The 18,267-nt window shown below is 42.7% G+C and overlaps 1 protein-coding gene across 1 annotated transcript in view; it reads right to left on the reverse strand.

The window, feature by feature from the left end:
* Positions 1-18,267, reverse strand: part of DOCK1 (dedicator of cytokinesis 1) — a 362,706-nt gene that overhangs the window by 77,111 nt on the left and 267,328 nt on the right. The window contains exons 10-12 of the mRNA XM_008052893.2: positions 16,444-16,592; positions 4,166-4,251; positions 3,823-3,979 (exon numbers count right to left, since the gene is read on the reverse strand). Of these exons, the coding sequence (XP_008051084.1) occupies positions 3,823-3,979; positions 4,166-4,251; positions 16,444-16,592 (392 nt within the window). The remainder of the gene's footprint in view (positions 1-3,822; positions 3,980-4,165; positions 4,252-16,443; positions 16,593-18,267) is intronic.

The raw sequence follows: 18,267 nt of genomic DNA on the forward strand, positions 1-18,267 counted from the left end.
GGGGGGGGGGGGGGGTCCTGTTTCCTGTTTTATTTGGGGTCCAGTTGCCCCCCACTGTGGTCTGACTAAAGCTCTTCCTGCAAGGGACCAACAGCTGGCACATAGCTGAGGGGGGTGAACTGACTCAAAATGTCTTAGAAGCACTCATCCCTCTCCTTTACTGAACAGAGTGTCTGACTTTTTTTTTAAAGTAGGGTTTATCAAGAAGGTAGAAGAGCTGGAGGGGACCTGAAAGAGGTTGCCTGATATTTACATTTTTTTTTTTTAATGCAAGGAACTAGGACATTCATGACCTCACACATATGTTATAATGTTTCACTAATTCTTTTTTTTAAAAAAAACACAAAACTGTTTCTAAAGGAAATTTGGCAATGAACTTAAAGGGCATTGGTAAATTCTATTGTTCTTTATTTTATTTTTAACTTTAGACTTCATGGGAATTTCTGCTTAGTGAGTAATGGAGCATATGTTATACATCTCTAAGATGTATTTATACATCTATATTCATTTATCCACAGAGATGGATTTATGTTTCTCAATTTGTTTCACTGATAAAATGAGAAAAGGTAAAGAGGGACCAGGAGATATATATATATATGGGTTGGGTAGTGCATATTTAGAGATAAGACACCTATCTGTACAATTGGTTTCTTGTGTCTGTTTATTCTTTAGATTTGTTATGTTATTTTTTTAATGAAAAAGTTGTGATAGGCTGAGGTCTATCTTCTTATTCCAGGAAATAGTTAAGAACAGAATTCTTGACTTTTCATAAAATGATCTGGGATGTCCTAATTTGAAGAAAGTTAAGAATTTCAGGTAATCTTGAGAATCCTGGGTGTCTCTTAGTTAAAACTCAGCTAGTGCTGACCACAGTAACAGCAGGTGGGCACTGAGTAGGTGCTGACTGAAAAGGGAATCTACATTAACATCAGAAACTATGATTGCTCTTGCCATTACAAGATCTTGCTTCCTGACCCTGGGTTTGAGTGATCAGAGGCCACACGCAGAGCATACCACCATTTCTCTACCAGGTATCATGTCCTGGAACATAAATTTTGTTCAACAAAAAATAGAAATCTCAATCATCAGAGTTTGAAGCCTAACAAACTTATTGACAATTCTTCCTTTGGGACACAATAAAAGGCCACTAAGATCGCCTTAATGATTTGAGGGAGCGCTATATCGTGATTTCCATGGCACAGAAGGATTATGAAAAGGTCTCCATGTCTTTCCCACAGAAAAATACTAGTGTCCATTTCATGTTGACTACTTTGGTACCACAAAAGTAAATTATTTTGAACAGAGGCCAGAATGCAAGAAGACAGTGAAGCAAGGGCCAGGGGTTTTCCCGCTGGCTTAGAGCAGAGGTTGCTACTGTACTACCCATAATCAGTTTTCAGTTGAATATAAAGACCAACACAGTTGCCTAAGACCTTCATAATGTGCCTGTAAACCTATTTAGATTTTTCAGGCTCATCGATTCTTTCCTTGGCCATGTCCAGTTGACTGATGAGACCATCAGAGGTATTCTTCATTCTGTCACAGCATTTGGATTTCTAGAAATTCTTTTTGATCCTTTCACAGAGTTTCTGCTTATGTTACCCATCTGTTCTTACATATCGCCCACTTATTTCCTTAGAGCCCTTAGCATATTAATTGTAGTTGTCTTTGAATTCCCAGTATGCTGGTTTCAAAATCTCTGCCATATCTGAGTCTGTTTCTGATGTCTGTTCTGTCTCTTTGAACTGTTTTTCATATTTAGTATTCAGTGTAACTATATGTTGAAAGCAAATGTAATATACTGGGTAAAAGGGTCCAGTATGGGCTCCACAGGTGGTTTCTGGTCCTGGGCTCCTGCTCAGTAGTCTGTGGTTCTCTGTGTTCTTCTATCTCTCCAACTTTGGGGTGAGTAGTTTGTCCTGTGGATCTAAGAAGAGCTGTTGAGTTCTGCAGTTTGCTCTGCTTTTCTCTTGTTGTGATAATAGGAGTGACAGTTTCCAAGCTCTTTATATGATTAATCAGAAACTAGAAGTCCCTCATAGTTAGATGTTTAAGGAAAATAAAACTTGCTACATAAGATGTTCGTTATTAACCTAAACAGGTCGCCAGCCATGGAATGAAGGGACTATGGCTGCTCATGAGCTCTTAGTGGCAAAGTTCCTCTTGGCAAAGCACAAATCCAGTATTGATACTAGAGAGAATGGAAAGTGAAAACATTTCTTTTGGTTGAGCTTTTAAATCCTAACAACTCTGGTGACTTTTTAAAGAATGAATGAGGTGTCAACAAAAGTTGGAACAAAAGTCCATTTTCATGAACTCAGAGCACCTGCAAGTCCACACAAAGGATGGATATGGAAGTGAGGGCTTTGCATTCACATGTCTAATGACCAGGTGGTAACACTGAAATCCAGAGGCCAATGGCTATGAAGGGACAGTAAGGTATATAGTAGGAGTAATGTTTTCTTGCATTTCTATGTTGGGGCAAGACAAGGGAAGTTGAGGAAAGCCTTCCCACAGCCAGGAGTCAGCCTTTCTGACTCTTTTTAAGAACAGCAGTAGAGAAAGAGGTAGAGAGCTCTGAAGCCGGGAGTGGGAGTCATGAGGTTTGCCTGGAGGTGAGCTTGTCATAAAGCTTCCTAAAAGCTCATCAGCCCTAATGCATTTCTTGAATGTGCCTCACTGGGACAACTACATCAGAAAGGGGGTATCCATAAAAACTAGCCATATCACAGCAACAGCAGAAAAGCAAGAGGTCCAACAGATGGCACCAGCCAAGGTCACCGAGGCCATCTACTCTTCATGCTGCCCAGCACTGGTTTTCTGTGGCTGCCATAACAAATTATTATAAACGAAAAACAAAAGATACATTTGCTCTCACAGTTCTGGAGGCCAGAATGTGAAATCAAGGTGTCAGCAGGGTTACATTCCCTCAAATGCTCCAGGGGAGAATCTTTCCTTGCCTATGCAGGTTTCTGGTAGCTCTAGGTATTCTTTGGCTTGTGGCTGCATCATTCCAAACTCTGCTTCCATCTTTACATGACTTATACCTCTGGTTTCTGGATGTTATCCTCTTCTGTCTCATATAGGGAAACTTGTCATTGGATTCAGCACACACACCCCCCACCCCAGTTAATCCAGGATAATTTCATCTCAAGGTTCTTAATTTAATCACATCTGAATTCCCTCTTTTTTCCAAATAAGGCCACATTCACAGGTTCTTTTTTTTTTTTTTTGAGTTGGAGTCTCACTCTGTCGCCCAGACTGGAGTGCAGTGGCCACTTCCGGCCACCGCAGCCTCAACCTGCTGGGCTCCAGTGATCCTTCCGCCTCAGCCTTCCGAGTAGCTGGAATTACTACTCGGTAATTCGGCTATTACACAGCCATAAAAATAATGTTTTGGAGAAATTAAATGATGTTGATAAAACAAAAAATGATGTTGATAAAACAAAAAATGGACACGAACCTACCTTTTGGAGGCCACACTTCAACCTGGTCACTGTAGGACATGCGTATATTCTCCTAACAACAAAGTCTTAAGACCTGCACTCAGTGAGGCTCTGCCTTGACCACAAAATAGAATCCCTCATCATTCTCACCAACAAAGAGAACTATGTAAAAACATCCGGGGTGGGGGGAACAATACAGACTTATTTATAGTGAATCCACAAACAATTCATTATTCCTTCCCCGCCACGGATGAGGAAACAAGTTGTGTTCTGCCATGGAAAGCTCCATGGTCGACGGTCATAAAGTTTCTGGAACTTCTTGGTTCAGTTTCTGGTGTGCTGTGAAGACTGAAAATTGAATTAATTTTTCACCCACCAGCACGTTGACAGTGCAGCTCATGCGATTTTCCTTGTTCTCATCATGCATGATGGTTCTATAATCCAAGAGCCTTTCCATTAGACGTACAACGAGTTTGACAAAAGTTTCTCCCGTTTTGGCGAGGTATTTATGCTTCCTGCAGTGCTCCAAGAGGCTGAAAAATAATTATACACACCTTGTTAATCACCCTCAGAAAAAGAAACTCGACTGAGATGCAGTTTTAAATATTTTCCATTATTAACACATTTTAATTATTTCTGGGCCACAAAGTTCATCGTAGTCTAATTACAGGCTCTCTGTCTCTATCCTGACATAAATCCCACTGCTAATCAACACTTACATTTTATCAAATAACACTTTGTACTGTTCGTCTCCTCTGCCGCCTTCTACTTCATGATCCAGCTTGGTGATGATCTCATTTTCAAACTATAATTAAACAGAGGAAGCGTAAATAATCAGCATGGCGGATATTCCATTTTATGACTTGAGCATCAACAGTACATACATTGGTGCGAGATCGCCGTCAGTTACCCTCCGCCTTTGAAGGCTGATTTCGTTTCAGAGTTGCCATCCCCAAACTCCTAGAGTTTCCTGATGATCTTTGTCACAGGGGGACCTTTTGTTTCCTTCCCTGGTTCATGGAGCCTGTATGTGCATATTCTGATAACAGGAGCAAGAACCAGAAAAAGACAGACGAGGAAACCATAGGGGGAGGAAAAAAAAAATCAAGGAGCAACATCCAAAAGGCGCTTCAAACTTCATCTCTACAAAAAAGTAACATCTAAAATAGCTCATTGATTCCTGGAACAGAACAGATGGTGTTTCCCTTGCCAGCGAAGAGCTCCTGGCAATCTGAAAACATCCAGGGGGCCACTTCACCGCCATTCCTTGATAGAGCCTAGAGAAATATCTCATTCCAGTTGAAAAAAATATTAGAAAAAGAGAGAGAGGCAATGCTCCCAAAGACAGAGAAGCAGCACCTCAAGAAAGTCCATCTCCAGATTTCTCCTCCACTCCCCAAAGTTTCTGAGTGTATTTCCTGAGCGCTGGGGTGGAAAGTCCCCCAAACCCACTGTCTCTTAAACTCATCCTTTTAGAGAAAGGATGTTCTGAGGAAGTCCAGATCTCTAAAATGCCTCCAAGTGGTTAATCGGGCTGATAATAACTACACCTCAATAACAGTGCATGCCCTCCCCATCCTTACCACCCCGTCCCCCCTCCCTGGCAGAACTCATAGTTATTGGGATTCCAGCCAGGTGACCACCCGTGTGGCTGTGCCAATAGGAAGGAAGGGCTGCGAGAGGTTAGTTTCTGTAAAGAAGGAGACATTCAAACTCTAAACTAAGAGAAGATAGACAAAGGAAGAACCGAAGGAAACAACCACGGAATTCAGGGTTCAGAAAGCAAGCACACCGTGGCAAGCATGCAGTGGTCTTCAGGACCTCTTTAACAACATGATCAATCACTTGCTTTCTCAGGCGACAATCCCCAAGGCCCCGCTGTTATTTGGATCCCATCAGAATTTAAGCTGCATGACAACAAGGATTTTCTCTTCCCTGGGTCACTGCCATAGCCCCGAGACCTAGAACAGAGCCTGATGTGGATGCTCCAATGAAATGAAGGTGCTGTGTGCATAAGTTATTGAATAGAGCTGGTCTTAAGCTGAATGGAGCTGGGGAGGGCTTAATATGTCAGCAAAGGGGTGTGGGCCAGAGGGTTGCTAAATCACAATCTGCCTCTTGGCCAAGGTCATCCGGAGTGCCAGTAACAGACACTGCAGGGTAGCTGACTATGGGTCCCTAGGGGATCTGGTGAGATCCAGGAAGGGGTTACAAAGTGGCACAGATGCCCTGTCTGTGCTCGATCAGGACACGCTGTCTGCAACCTCAATTTCATCATGCTACAGAGGAAACAAGAGCTTCAAACGGGGCCAGAGAGTATTGATTCTTGCCTGACATCAAGGACTCAGTGACATCCTCACAACCCAGACCTCGATGAATCTCTCCGATTGTCTTTTTGATCTTTTCCTGGTCTCTTCCCTCAAATAAACAACTTTTTGATCCTTTCTGGCCTGAGACATTAGGGGATTTTTTTTTTTTTTTTTTTGAGTTGGAGTCTCACTCTGTGGCCCAGACTGGAGTGTGAGCGGCACCGCAGCCTTGACCTGCTGGGCTCTGGCGATCCTTCCACCTCAGCCTTCCAAGTAGCCGGAATTACAGGCATGCGCTACCACGCCCGGCTGAGTTTTTGATTTATTGTAGAGATGAGGTCTCGCCAAGTTGCCCAGGCGGGTCTCGAACCCGCGGGCTCAGGCAATCCACTCACCCCGGCCTCCCAAAGCACAGGATTACAGGCTGAGCCACTGAGCCCGGCCAACATTCAGCGATTTTAAGAACACAGAAAGAGAAATGGTTCTATTGAAGAATAACTTGCTTTGTTTTTTCACCTGCAATCTCATTACCGACTTTTACTTTAAAATAACAACCTTTTGATACTAACGACTACTCCTCTGCTCTTTACAGAAAAGAATTCTGCAAAAGATGGCTATGTTTAGAACCGAATACAAAAGAGATCCCTTGCTGGCAGCCCAAAAGTTGGCATTTCGAGGCAGTTCCATCTCCCAGATGGTGTCATGCTTGGGACTCCAAAGACTAAATGTTTGACGAGTACTAATGCTTCAGAGGCAATAACTGAGTTACAAAATAAAACTAAGTTTAATTCAAACATATGATTCCATTTCGCAGATGTCTAATGAGTACAGACAACAAAGAAGATACAGAGAAGGCAAAAACACATGCCTTCTCCTAACACGGGCAAACACACAGGCATTTAAAATCATCCATCACATGTCAATCAGAAGGTATTTGAACTTGGCATCTACTTTATGAAAACTGCATGTTTTCTTTGCTTCCATGTAAATCTAGCTGTCACAAACACTGGCAATGAGGAAGCCACAGCTACTTAAGTATGCCACTTATCACATTTTGACTGATGAATTTAATGTTTTCTAAAAAGAGTGAATGAATGATAAGTAAATCAGAACACAGCTGATTCTAATTTTACTAACCTCTAGTCTAAACTAAGTGATTTATCCAAACACCTGGCAACCCTATTCTGTTTATCAGCAAAGATTCAATACCAAAGATCTGCAGCTAGCCTCTAATTCCAGGATCTTCGTTAGTTTTTATAGAATACACTAGAATCAATTGGCTAGTGTGCTGTGAACTGTTCCCATAATCAGAATTAAACAATTCTGTCCAAACAAATTGGAGACAGTACATTTGCCAATAGAGCAGGGCTGGTTTTATAAAAATCAGGTTTATTATTTTACTCGTAAACATGTTGTCTGGTGATTTGTAATTGAGTTCTCTATGGTTAGGATAAAATTAGCAAGGGTTTATTTACCATGCCGCTCAAAAGGTGGCAGGGCTCACTTGTGTTATAAAAAAAAAACAACAAACCCGTTATGGTTTCTTCTCTTTTCTGAATCGCCAATTTTGCTACGAAAATATCCACAGGGTATCCAACTTAAAGTATTGAGCAGAAAGTCTCTAAGCATCTGATACCAGCAGCCCTCTGAGAACATGAAATGTAAGAGGACACTTATGAATATATGATTTTTGGAGAGTTGCTGTTACATTGAAAGCGACGGAGTAGGGGGCTGTGCTCCAAGTGATACTGACGTCTTATTAATTCATTTAACTTAGAAAGGAACCACTGCTTTTGTCAATCGCTGCCACAGTTAGCCATAGGTTATTGGTACCTATTCCAGAGATCACGGAGAGAAAGATCACAGTCGTGGCTAACCCAAAAGCCAATTACAGTTGATTTGGAATGCATAATTTTGGGGGTCAGATTTACCATTCTCATTCTAATGTATTCACAGAGATATAAAACCAGGCCTGCACCTTGCAGGCACTCCAGAATCATGCTTTTATGGAAGAGATTCTGGGGTTATATATGAGTGCAGTAGGAAGCTGGACCAGGGTGGAAAGGTTTGCACAAATAATTCACCACATTTCTGGAGGGCTCAGAGGTTATCAAGAGCTGGGCAAGATCTGAAATCTATGGACATGGTCTGCTAAGTACATTGGCAAAAGGGTTTCTTTGACCCTTTACAAATAAACCTTAGTAAACTGTTTCTCCTGGCCCAAAGTGCTCTATTTTTATTTTTTCAAGAAAAAAATGCTCAGAAGATACTGAAGGTAGAGCATGGTGTTTGACTACCTCCTGGTTCCAGAGGGCACCAAAAAATCAGACACTCTCTCTGCCGTCACCCCCTTTAGCTGGAACTGGGCCAATCCGACGGAACCGCCAGTCGCATGTTTCCCCTTAGTATTTACGAACGGTGGGTGGGAGGAAGTCGCTGGACTACATCTGGATGGAAAACACGGCCAAGAAGAAGGAACTGGCAAGGGCGGGCAGAGAGAAACCTGGCACCTCAAAACCTTTGGGGCACCGGCTCCCATGTTGACATCCTCGAAGTTACTGGTCCCTCCCAATTTATTGCTCAGCCTTGAATCTTATGCTGAGACACACTCATATCTTTATGTATAGAGCATTCCTCCTGCCTAACCACTCTGTAAACTTAATTATACACTTAATTAATTGCTGGCACTCCATCCCAGATTAGGAAACCTCCACATCCTCCTACCTCCAGCAAGCGGGCGGCTCGCTGACCTTGGGGCTTTTGTGAAACACTCATGATCCCGGAGGGCCCACAGGCGTCCAGTTGGGCAGCTGCCTGTCACGAGGTCTTAAGACCCCGCCAACACCTGAGACAGGTACAGCTGCTCCCCATTTCTACATGACACAGACTGAGGAGAGACTGTGGGATGCATGCAATGACGGTGGATTCCAGGAACATGGCAGGAACTCATGGTGAGTCCCGTCTAATTTGGTTAAAGGAGATTATGGGAATTTGAGTATCTTTTTGCTGGAGGGCTTTCAATCATGAAATTCAATGTCATCAGAAATCCTGGAGTCAGGAATATTGGCTTCCGTGATCACCGTTGGGTTTGGATTCAACGAAATAGAAACCCAATTCTCGTGCCATATTTCCTCTTTAAGCACCCAAAGCGATAAAATCAAATACAATTTTGAAGTTGAAAGCGAAAATAAACAAACTAACAAATAAAAGCCCGATACATTAAAGAATAAACAAGATAAAACTGCCACCAAACTCATTCACATTCATATTCCCGGGCAAAATATATTGGCCTTTCCACCAAGTGGCAGAGGCCTGCCAACATCCACTTGGGTTATTCAATTACTTGCTTAAGGTTACCGGCATGGGCAGTGAGAGGAGATTATTCAAACAGGAACTCAGAAACACTGACGACACAAAGATTACTCATGTTCTAATACTGTTACAACTAAATGGGGATTTCTGGAAGTTGTGGAGCATTTTACTGAGCCTCACAAAGATGACAGAAAATAGCTTCGTGATTGAAAATATTATTTTTGCCGTGCAGCCTTTTCCATTCCATTTTTATTAATGATATATGGCCCGTATGGTCATTTGCTGCAATTCTCAACTGTTAGTTCTGCATTTTCCAAAGGCATAACAAATGGAATTCTTTAAAAAGACGCCAGAGAAAATTTAAAGGTATGTGTTTTTTTTTTTTTTGTTATGAGGCAAAAATCCAGTGTGAGGTTGAGACTCAGAGCATTATCCACTGGAGGGCAGAGTTCTTAGTGAGAGGAGAGAAAGATTGATTTAAGGCCAGGTGAGGGAGGGCTCATCTTATGTGACTGAGGCCTGGCCTGTCGAGGTGGATGGGATGAGGGACACAACACCCTGACACCTCCCAACTTCTCCTACGTTAGCCCAGCAGATCCTGCAATCTTCGCGGTAGGATGTCTCCTTTGAGAAGCATGGTCCTCGGTTTAAGTGTAAACATGCAATCTTGGCTTAGCGGGGTCAGGGGATAATAAACACAGCTGTGCGGATGGCTTGAAGAGTTGGCAAGTTGTAAGGAGAGGGAGCAGATAATTTGTTCCCAGAAACCAGGGCAGGGAGAAGCAGCAGGAGGGTTGATCCAGTAGAATAGTTGGGGCATCCAGATTATAAAAGAGTCTTCAAAGGGGTTGGAAGAACCGGGATAACCCGGGGCAGCTGAGGCACTCAGGGAATGAAAGCGGCAGAAAAGACGAGAAATGGTCTTTTGTTGAGTGGAGACGGGGTGGAGAAATCACACAGGAGGATCACGTGATGCAGAAGGGTGGCCAGAGTCCCCCCTAGGTCAATGACAGCTGCCACAGGGCAGGTGAGGGCCACCTGAGGGGCACAGCTCCCGCAGGCATCAAACAGAGGTTCCCATATATACTCCTGCCTCCCTGCTGCTTGGAGAATCTACAGCACACGCACAGAGGAAAAGGAAATGCTGGACAGGCAGCAGCTTCCTGGTCATACACAGAGAGGAATGGGGATGCCCCGGTACCGTGAGGTCAGGGGCATGGGAAGGAGAACTCTTCACATCACAAAAAGGCTAGACAGCATCTAATCACTTGGAATGTCTTCTTTCCAATGGACCACAGCTCTGCCATGGCTGTGAATATCAGTCCACCACGAAGCACATCATTTTGTAGGTGGGAAGGATTGCTAAAAGAAATCAAGAGTTCTTAATTATTATAATACTATAAGAAAGGGATTGGCAAACTGGGAATCCCTAGTGGAAAACTGTTGGGAGGTGGGGTGGGATTGGCAGTTGAGAGAAACTGCCAGGGAAGGGAGGGGCATACCTCATCAACAAGGGTACCTGCATAATCAACGTTTGTATACCTAACCCCGAATTGTACCCCACATCTTTATAATAAAAAAAAGTGGGCAAAAGACATGAATAGACACGTCTCAAAAGAAGATATACAGGCAGCCAACAGACACATGAAAAAGTGCTCAGCCTCACTCAAGATCAGAGAAATGCAAATCAAAACCACACTGAGAAACCACCTAACCCCAGGAAGAATGGCCACCATTAATAAAACAAACAACCACAGATGCTGACGAGGATGTGGAGAAAAAGGAACGCTTCTACACTGCTGGTGTGAATGCAAACTAGTGCAACCTCTTTGGAAGACAGTGTGTGATTTCGGAAAGAACTAGAAATTGATCTTCCATATGACCCAGCAATTCCCCTAGTGGGAATATACCTGGAGGAACTCAAATCATTCTACAAAAAAGATACCCGCATACGCATGTTTGTTGCAGCTGTATTCACAATAGCAAAAACATGGAACCAACCATGTTGCCCATCGAAACTGGACTGGATAAAAAAATGTGGTACATATACACAATGAAATATTATGCAGCTACAAAGAAAGACAAATGAACTTCGCAGCAACTTGGATGGATTTAGAGTTGATCAGACTCAGTGATCTATCACAGGCACAAAGAACAGAGTACCATATGTTTTCACTCATAAGCAGACCTTGAACAATTATAATATTTTAAGAAAGGGATTGGCAAACTGGGAATCCCTAATGGAAAACTGTCGGGGAGGGGGGTGGGATTGGCAGTTGAGGGAAACTGCTAGGGGAGGGAGGGGCGTACCTCATCAGCCAAGGGTACCTACATAATCGTTTGTATACCTAACCCTGGACTGTACCCCACATCTTTATAATAATAATAAAAAAAAGAAATCAAGAGTTCTTAAAGAACTTCTGTCTGGCCAAGCTCCTCCCCGTAGGATCAGATCAACTCAACCACTTGGTTTCTGACCCCTGTACAGCGTGGACTCTCACAGGTGACTTCCATTGGCATCTAAAACTCTTCACCCGCAGGCCTTTGCAGAGTCTATCTACCACCTGCCCAGAGCTAGCGCCGTCAAGCTGACCTAAAGCACTCACCGCAGTCCTGGACAGAGTGTCCCAGGCCACCAGGAAGACATGTCACGTGAATGGATCACTCCATGCCACTCCATCCCACCACCAAGAGAGCCCATTCAATACCTGCACCCTGGGGAGGCAAGACAGGGGCAAGGGCTTGCCTGCTCTGAAGGAAGATTTGTGCTCTCAAGAAATGCCCTCTGCTGCAGATGAAGAGCACAGGAGCAGCGGCTTGGGGAAACTCCAGAAAAACCAACTCATAACATACGCTTTCAGACTTCCAACCATGGCTTGATGCCATTTAACCTAGAGTGAAATGGTGGGTTTTTCTTTTGAATCTGCAGGTCACCATTCCCATTCTAAGAACAAAATACAGTCCCATTCTAAGACTAAAATACAACCCAGGCATAATGCATTATTTCATATTTCACAAACAGTACCCTATAAAGAGCTCCACTCTGAAAGACACAGCACCTTTTAAAAATAACTTATTATAGGTTCAAAACACAAAAAGTTTCATAAAAATAAAAACCTTCACATCATCCCCTGACTCCCTTAGTTTTGCACTAAAAGTGGAAGCAATTTAAGCCCTTGTTGATATGACTAATAAGGTTAGATAATTGGATTTTGGGCAGATTAAACAGCAGCGAACTATCCCCGTTCCGGAAACTCTCAGATGGAGAAACAGGCAGGACTGGCTGTTCACTGCTGTGCTGCACATATGTCCACGCACTACATATCCACCCACATCACCTACACGGAGTAGGGGCCATCCTTTGTGTTTCAGGAAAGACTAGCTGACAGAGGACCAGTTGAACCAAGAGCAGAAAGGACTTAGAAAAGATAGAGGCTGGGCACCGCGGTTCATGCCTGTAATGACTTGGGAGGTTGAGGTGGGAGGATCACTTGAAGCTAGGAGGATCCCTTGAGGCCAGGAGCTTGAGACTAGCCTGAAGCACAGTGAGCCTATCTCTACCAAAAAAAAAAAAATAAAAAATTAGCAGGGCATGTGGCAGGCACCTGTAGTCCCAGCTACCATGGAGGCTGAGGCAGGAGTATCACTGAAGCCCAGGAGGTCAAGGCTGCAGTAATAGCGAGACTCTGCCTCAAAATACATACATACATACATAAATGATAGAACAAATCAAGAGACAAATGCCGTGGTCCAGGACAGCCATAAACTAATGCGACAGTGATTGGGCAAAATGGATAGATGCTGGAAGAACTGTCAGGGAGACCAAGATAGCAAGAAAAGGCCAGGTCAGTGTGAGCCACACCTAGAAAACCAAGTGACAAAAAAACCAGCAGAAAAGGGAAGAATGCTGCAGGTTTGGGACATTTCACTTGGAAAGCTGAAGTAGCCGAATCCAACAGAAAGTGGACGCTTTTTCCAATTCACGAGAGTTTTGCCACCTTCGTATTTAAAACCTTCAGTAGGTTGTATGCTTGTCTGCATAGGTTCAAGCAGATCATGACACGAATGAACAAACACCAATGACTGTTAACCAAGATACGCAAGTAGCTGGCTGTGCTTGGCCTGACGGTGGTTCTGTCTGTAGACTCGCGTCTTCAAGTTTGTGCTTTTATTGCTTACATCCAAGCAAGTCATGTTTTATGCTAGTGAAATTGTTTGTAGTTTATAGGATGGAATCGAAGGTGCATAACTATTTTGTGGTGGTACTCAAAAACAGTTCGGTTTTCTGAAAAGAGGTCACCTGATACTGGGCAGATTTTGAAGCCCCCACGGGGAGACAGTGTCTCAAATGGAGGTGAAACTTCTGTGGCTCTCATTAACTTCAGACTCTTTCCCAGCAAACCTGGGGCCACTGTAAATTGGAAAAAAAATGAAGCACTTCCTCAGAAGATTGTTGTAAGATATTTTAAATCTACGGCAAGTCAGCAATGAGGCACAGTAAGACAGTCGTGAGGAAGAAGGGGAACAATTCAGAAACCAAACTCTTACTCATCTTTATTCCAATTGCCCTTGACCTTACTTTGACCCAAAGACTGCCTTTAAAAAATGACAAATGGTATGATGTTTTTACAGACTTTTGATCTTAGTTTTCTGTGCTAGTGACGTTGATCTATATACATTCTCTCCGTTTGCCTGATTCTTTAATTTAACAGCAATTTTTCACCAAGTTTTTCTTTGGACTTGATTTATATAAAATTCAAGAAGTCAGATGAATTTTCTGCCTAGCAAAAAAGCATTTTAAATGATAATTCATAGCTCCAATGAGCTGGCGATGGAATTGGGGTCCTTATTTCGAGCCAGCAGCAATGGAGATGGCTCAAATCTTATGGTAATAATATCAAACAATTTGGCAATCGTGTCCAAAGGTGCAAAAATATTTTGAATCAGTAAGTGCATTTTTGAGAATGTATACCAAGAAAACTTTCAAAATACATTCAAGCTATATACATGAATGTGTTCACTGCACAGTTCCTCATAATGTGAAAAATCTGCAAGCAACCTACATGCTCAGATATAAGGGATGACTAAGGAAATCACAATTGATTAATTTTATGCCATGTGATGCCACCACTCACATCATGGTTACTATGTGGAAATTAAGGGAAAATTCTTCGATATATTGTCAAACAATAAAAATAACCAGAAAACCTAGATATAATGTCTGCAACATTACATTGACTATGTACAAAGATTGATAGTGAAAAAGCGAAACAGAAACAGCTGTTCTCTTTTAAATATTCTCTTTAATATGACAAAAAATTAAATGCAGGAAGACTTCCTGCTCCCTTGGAAATAAAGACAGAGAGAGACAAAGGAAAGAAGGGAGAAAGGAAGGGAGGACGGAAGAAAGGGGAGGAGAAAGGTAGGTAATGATACCACTCAGCCCTGCCCAACTGACATTATATTGGGGAAAGTAAAATAAAACCCTCTCTACTCACCACTGTTGGAATAATATCAAAATAACAATCGCCAGTCACCTTATAAAAACCACCTAGTGAATCAAAGTACAAAAATCCAATAATGGGCCAGGTATGGTGGCTCATGCCTATAATGCCAGTGCTTTGGGAGGCTGAAGCAGGAGGATCACTTGAAGCCAGGAGTTCAAGACCAGCCTGGGCAACACAGTGAGACCCCCATCTCTCCGGAAAAAAAAAATATTAGTTAAGTGTTGTGATATGTGCCTATACTCACAACTACTCAGGAGGCTGAGGTAGGAGGATCAATTGAGGCCAGGAGTTGAGGATGCAGTGAGCTATGACTGAGCCACGGCACTGCAGTCTAGGTGACAGAGTGAGACCCCGACTATTACACAAAACAAAAAAAAACAGTGATATCTTAGCCAGGTGTTAGAGTCCTTTGTGTAGAGGTTAAAGGAAATGATTTCTCCAGCAATCAGACTCTGCTCATCTCATGCACTCTTCTCAGGGGCCAACCCCCAAGAAATGGTCATGTCCAGGTTTGTATGCAGCCTTAGGCTGGTGGTCTTGCAGTCCCTGGGGACTCACCCTGCAGGCTGCCCCCTCTGTTCCACAAAGACCCAGATGGAGGCTGAGGTTTCAGCCTTGCAATAAGAGCAGTATGAAGACCTCTGTTATGGTACCACACTCGGTGCTGAGGGCTTTAAAAAACTTCATTCTCACAACATCCTTTTCTAGCAGATTCTATCTTATACTAATGTTACAAAACTTGAATTGGAGACTTCATGTTGAGTGATTTTCTCAAGACCCAGGTAGTATCTGGCCAGGCCTGGGAATCCCAGTCTCTCTGATTTCAGCATCTAACTCTATTCCTTCTTATAGTGTGAAGACTGTTTTTGATATTACCTGTTTTATAGTCTGGAAAATGGCAACATTGTTCTTCAGGGATACTATCTTCGGGTGACATGATGAAGACTGGCCAAGGAAAGTCTACAAATGATTCAAAGCTCCCTTAAATGAGAATGTGCAAAATCTACCCTTTTAAGCACTAGATCCCATCAAAAATCACACCACCTGGATTGATGAGGTTTGATTTCCAATATGCGAATTTTAATCAAAATTTCAAGGAAAACGCTTAGGATATTAGCTTTTGGAATTGCCATAATATTTTTTAAAGGTAGTTTTTAATTAAGAGGACCGCTTCACCCTACAGTTTGTGCTCTTCTTACACCTCCTGCAAAGTATCATAGTCAAACCATTAGAACGCTAAGGAGAAAGTGAACGTGTGTGCGTGTGGGTGTGTGTATAGCAACCAATGAATACATAAACACTATACTCATTTTCATGGAATCCAGAGAAGAAGATTCTCTTACTTCCTAAGCATAATTTATCCAGAATGTGTCCTTCAGTATGTTTTGAACAATTTACATAACTTTCTTCGAGGAGTTTGCATCCGTTCCATTGCAAAGGCAAAAGACCAAGACACACACTTAAGAGACTAAAAGCGAAGACTTGAAATTTCAAACGAACATGATTTTGCAACAAGCAGCCAGTCTGAAGGAATACAATAAATAACACTTGATTAAACACTCTACCAGTGCACATACCAAGGAGGGGGAGAAAGAGCCTTTTATCCAGGGCTTAGTGTGTCAGTAAGAACAGATTGAAATAAGTAAAAGCTAAAAATTGAAAACAATCCTCCCAAAAGTTAAGCACAAAGGATGACCAGCCTCTTCAATCAAGAAAATCACAGGCTTTTTCTCTCTTAAGCTGTAGAAAATGATGTTTTCCATGCCCAGCACCTTTAGCTCTAGAACGTTCTATCAGTTTCTTTTCAAGGTTCTCAGTCCTGACCCCTTCCATCTCCCCAGGCCACTTACTGCACATCTACATCCTTACCATTTGGAAGCTTCGGGTGGAATGGAATTCACACTGCATCATATCAAAGAAGATGGGAATGGTGGCTTTGCGTAGTTCGGTCTCAGGGATTAGTGTCATTTCTAAGATTGGGCCCACCATCTCTGGAATGAACTTTATCTTGTGTTGACCTTGGAATAAGCAAATACATTATTCAGAAGTACATTTTTAAAAGGATTCTAAAACGGGCTAAAATGGACAAAACAGCACATTTTATTGTGACTTTGAACAGCAGGGTCTTGGGAACGTGCACCCACTTCTCTGCAGACAGTAATTGTGAATGTTTCCAGCCATTCGTGTAAGAAGTGACCTGCATTCCAAACGGCATAAGAGAAGCTACTCAAAGATCCATCCAATGTAAGGCCTGATCATGACGTCTCTCATAGATGATAAATACCATTTTACAAACAGACAACTATATCACACAGATGAAGGACACGGGCAGTTAAGTGGTACCCAGTTTTGGCTAAAGCAGGGGCTGGGAGTTGGGAGTCCGGCATCCAACTGTGTGGACAATGATGAGATGGGAGTCAATATATGAGAGACAGTGGATGGCCTCTCGGGTTCTTTTTATCTCCAACATCTTATGAAGATGAGTTTACCATTTGACACCTCTGTAAATAATGCAGAGAGATTTCTGTAACATCCCAAATGACTATAATCAAAGCCAGAGCCTGAAACTGTAAAAATAGCAAGGATTCTACCTTTTTTGGGCTGTTGTTTGATAGGAAGATGCTTACTTAAAGACCTACTTTATTAATTTCAGTTCACCTATCTTGTTCCAGATATGATTTCTAAATAATTCAGAAAAGTGTTTCTAAAAAGCTTTTTAAAACAAATAATATGGCCACTGTAATAATGAATGTTATAGCATTAGCTAACATTTACTAAGCACTTACAACATGACAAACCTAACAAAAGGCACAATGTCTTTGAATTCTCATGATAACCTTGTGAGACGGGTACTTTCTTAACCCATTTTGCAGATAAGGCAACTAGGCTGTCCCTGAAGCTGGACAGTGAAAATGGAGGAACAGGATTTGAACCTGGGCCCAAGATTCTGACACCTCCATTGCGACCCTCATTCTACTGATTCCTTCCCTGTATGCTTGCCACAGGATCTTTGTGTGGCACTCAGACCCTACCCACTTCACCCGCCTGGGCAACTTGGCGAGACCTCATCACTACAATAAATTAAAAAAAAAAAATTAGCCGGGCGTGGTAGCGCGCCTATAGTTCCAGCTACTTGGAAGACTGAGGCGGAAGGATCGCCAGAGCCCAGCAGGTCGAGGTTGCAGTGGCCAGGAGTGGCCACTGCACTCCAGTCTAGGCGACAGAGTGAGACTCCAACTCAAAAAAAAAGAAAGAAAGAAAGAAATAGAAATGGTGTGAGCTGTCCACACCAAATGCCTCATTTGCCTGCTATAATTGTAAACCAGACAGATATACGTGACCTATCACCTTGCTCCCCACTGTTGAACTATTCCAATCCTAAAATAAATCCCCCCCAGGCTTCTTGCAAGCACTCAAATGTTTTTCTTTTTAATTTTAATTTTTTGTGTTGGAAATCCTGGTATTAGGTCCTCCTAGGCCTCTATCATTCACTTAGAAAGATGCTAACTTAGAATCCCCGTCGGAAAATTCAATGACCAGGCAGAGAAGCCATAGTTGGTCCTCGCTTAGTGGTCAGCCCCCACCTCCAGCTAGTTGTGGGGTCTGCTGACACTATGTCCCACCACCGCATCCGTTGCCCTCACGCCCACTGGGTGTGCTCCTCCCCAATTCTGAGGACCTGGGGAAACGTGG

Source organism: Carlito syrichta, unplaced genomic scaffold (genome assembly GCF_000164805.1).
Source record: "Carlito syrichta isolate Samal-C Ts95f unplaced genomic scaffold, Tarsius_syrichta-2.0.1 Scaffold72250, whole genome shotgun sequence".
Lineage (NCBI taxonomy): Eukaryota > Metazoa > Chordata > Mammalia > Primates > Tarsiidae > Carlito > Carlito syrichta.